This window comes from Jatropha curcas, chromosome 10, assembly GCF_041381405.1.
Source record: "Jatropha curcas cultivar XTBG-Jc1 chromosome 10, XTBG_Jcur_1.0, whole genome shotgun sequence".
Lineage (NCBI taxonomy): Eukaryota > Viridiplantae > Streptophyta > Magnoliopsida > Malpighiales > Euphorbiaceae > Jatropha > Jatropha curcas.
The window spans coordinates 11751075-11754135 of NC_143160.1; the positions used below are offsets into that span (position 1 = coordinate 11751075).

At 33.4% G+C, this 3061-nt stretch overlaps 1 protein-coding gene across 1 annotated transcript; it reads left to right on the forward strand.

Annotated features, from left to right (window-relative positions):
• The first annotated feature begins 446 nt into the window (after positions 1-446).
• LOC105635659 (monolignol oxidoreductase AtBBE-like 15) lies at positions 447-2263 on the forward strand. The gene has a single exon (XM_012218736.4). The coding sequence runs from the start codon at positions 490-492 to the stop codon at positions 2122-2124; it is 1635 nt and encodes a 544-aa protein (XP_012074126.1). The 5' UTR covers positions 447-489; the 3' UTR covers positions 2125-2263.
• The last annotated feature ends 798 nt before the right edge of the window (positions 2264-3061 follow it).

The following is a 3061-nucleotide window of genomic DNA, read 5'->3' on the forward strand; positions in this document are numbered from 1 at the left end:
TAGTCTTTTCATATCTTTTATAAGAGATAAAGTATGAAAGGTCTCAAGTTCGAGTTTTTTCCATTACAAAAATTATCATCAATTTAGTGAATACTATATTATTCAAAATAAGATATTACTAGTATTGTGTAGCTCATACGTTCTCATCACGTGTTAAGTCTTTTATTAAGTCTTTTATGTATAAAATAAAAAATAATATATTAAAATTTGACCCGAAATAATCTCCTAAATTAATATATTAATATATCCATCCCCTTGAACGTGCTGTCAGGATTAGCTTAATTACAATGTTGTCAAATTATTAGTATTATTATATTTCTTTGGTTAGCTCAATTACAGTACTACTTAATTAGTCTTTCCATCCCTCAACCGTGACGTTAGGATTAGCTCAATAACAATGTCATCAACTTGTAATCAAACCCATACTCGCTATAAAAAAGAAACTCCATAGCTCCACTTACACAAAACACAAAACACAAATCCAAAAAAATGGATTCTCCAATCTCTTGTTCAATACTTGTTCTTTTCCTTCTACTCTCACCTTCTTGCATTCTTTCATTTCCGATTGTCGACTCCTTTCTCCAATGTCTGAAACTCAATTCTGAAGTCATAATTCCTTTCTCTAATTCATTTTTCACACCAAACAATTCTTCCTTCTCTTCAGTCTTACAATCCACCGCTCAGAACCTCCGTTACTTATTACCTTCCGTTCCTAAACCCCAATTCATCTTCACCCCGTTACACGAAACCCATATCCAAGCTGCCGTTATCTGTTCGAAACAGTTGGGTATCCATCTTAGGGTCCGTAGTGGCGGTCATGATTATGAAGGTTTATCCTATGCATCACAAATTGAAAATCCTTTCATTATTATAGATCTGTCAAAACTCCGCTCTGTTTACGTTGATATTGACGATAACAGTGCATGGGTTCAAGCCGGCGCCACCATCGGCGAAGCATATTACAGAATTGCAGAAAAAAGCAAAACCCACGGCTTTCCGGCCGGACTTTGCACCAGTTTAGGAATCGGTGGTCATATTACCGGCGGCGCATATGGTCCAATGATGCGGAAGTACGGCCTTGGTGCCGATAATGTAATTGATGCTCATATTGTTGATGTTAATGGTAGACTGCTCGATCGTCAAGCTATGGGGGAAAATCTATTTTGGGCAATTAGAGGCGGCGCTGGGGGTAGTTTTGGAATTATCGTTTCTTGGAAACTAAAATTAGTTCCTGTTCCCTCTACGGTAACAGTTTTTACAGTTACAAAAACTTTAGAACAACACGGTACTAAAATTCTTCACCGATGGACTGAGGTCGCTGATAAGCTTGACGAAGATCTTTTTATTAGAGTTCTAATCTCACCGGCTAATGTTGGTAATACTACTGTACGAACTGTATCAACTTCTTATCAAGCCTTGTTTCTTGGCGATGTTAACAGACTTCTCCATGTTATGCAAAGTGGTTTTCCTGAATTGGGTTTAACCAGAAACGATTGTACTGAAACAAGTTGGATCAAATCGGTTTTATATATAGCGGGTTACCCGAGTACTACTGCACCTGAAGTTTTACTGCAGGGTAAATCTTTATTTAAAAATTACTTCAAAGCAAAATCAGATTTTATTAAAGAACCTATTCCTGAAACTGGACTAGAAGGTCTCTGGAAAAGATTCTTGGAAGAGGAAAATCCATTCATGATTTGGAATGCTTTTGGAGGAATGATGAGCAAGATTTCAGAATCTGAAATTCCATTTCCTCATAGAAAGGGGAATTTGTTCATGGTTCAGTATCTGACAAGTTGGCAAGATGGAGAAAAGAGTGAAGCCAAGCATATGGATTGGATAAGAAAGCTTTACAATTATATGGCCCCTTATGCTTCAATGTTTCCGAGAACTGCTTATGTTAATTACAGGGATCTTGATTTGGGTGTGAACAAGAAGAGTAATTTTAGCTTTTTAGAAGCTACTTCTTGGGGTAGCAAGTATTTTAAGGATAATTTTAATAGACTGGTGCAAGTGAAGACTAAGGTTGATCCTGATAATTTTTTCAGGCATGAACAGAGCATTCCACCTCTTCCTGTTTCTTTGAGAAGAAAAAGAAAGGGAAGAGGAGGAGTTAAAGACTAGATTTATATGGTGTTTGGGTTTAATTTAAAGACGAAACAATAATTTTTATACAAATATATTTTATCTCATTATGGTCTAATGTATTGTTGAAAAGTTTATGTAAGAATTCTGTTTGACAAAATATTCTGATTTTGCTTTACTTTGATGTAAGGATTTCTGTATTTGTCTTTTCCTTTGTGCTTTTCTTTTTATCTTATTCTAGTATAAGGCTTCTCTTCTTAAATATTTTACAGTCACTCCTGTCTGAGTTTCATTAATCTCGATAAAATGTTAATTCTTTTTCCCATTGCATTTCGCATTCTAGAATATTTAGAAGTTATTAATTATTTTTTTTCAATTTTACCCTAGATTTTGTTAGGGGATTATCTAGCTAGATATCTTAACTAAACTTATTTCTGTTAATCGATGATTGGAGTAAAAGGATAATTTAGTTAATCATAACAAGTTTTTTCTAAAATTGAAATTGTTCAGTGATTTTCCTAATTCTTATGTGATTTGAAATTTTGTAAAGATTAATATGATGGAGGAAGTATTAATTAAGCTTCAATTAAAGATTAAACTTGAAATTTTACTTGTAAAACTTAAAGACCTAATTAGCACTTATCAAATGGGAAAATGATTTATTTTCTAAATTTGATTTTAGGGAGGCATAGCTCTCACTTCACATTATTTCTTCTAACATCTCAACCTACAAAGGAAGTAAGTTCTATTAATATAACAACATCTCAACCCAAGAGTACAGCGCCAACATGTATTTTTCTCTTAGCAAGAGAATAATGCCAATATATTAATGATGTTTCCTTATTTGGCCTTGACACCGTTAATAAGCCTAAATTATTATTTTTTTTAAATATAAAAACAAAAATGTGTTTTAGTTAGTTATTATTTTGAGCAATTAATAATTATTTGAACAAGAATTCCAGAAAAGTGAATACAA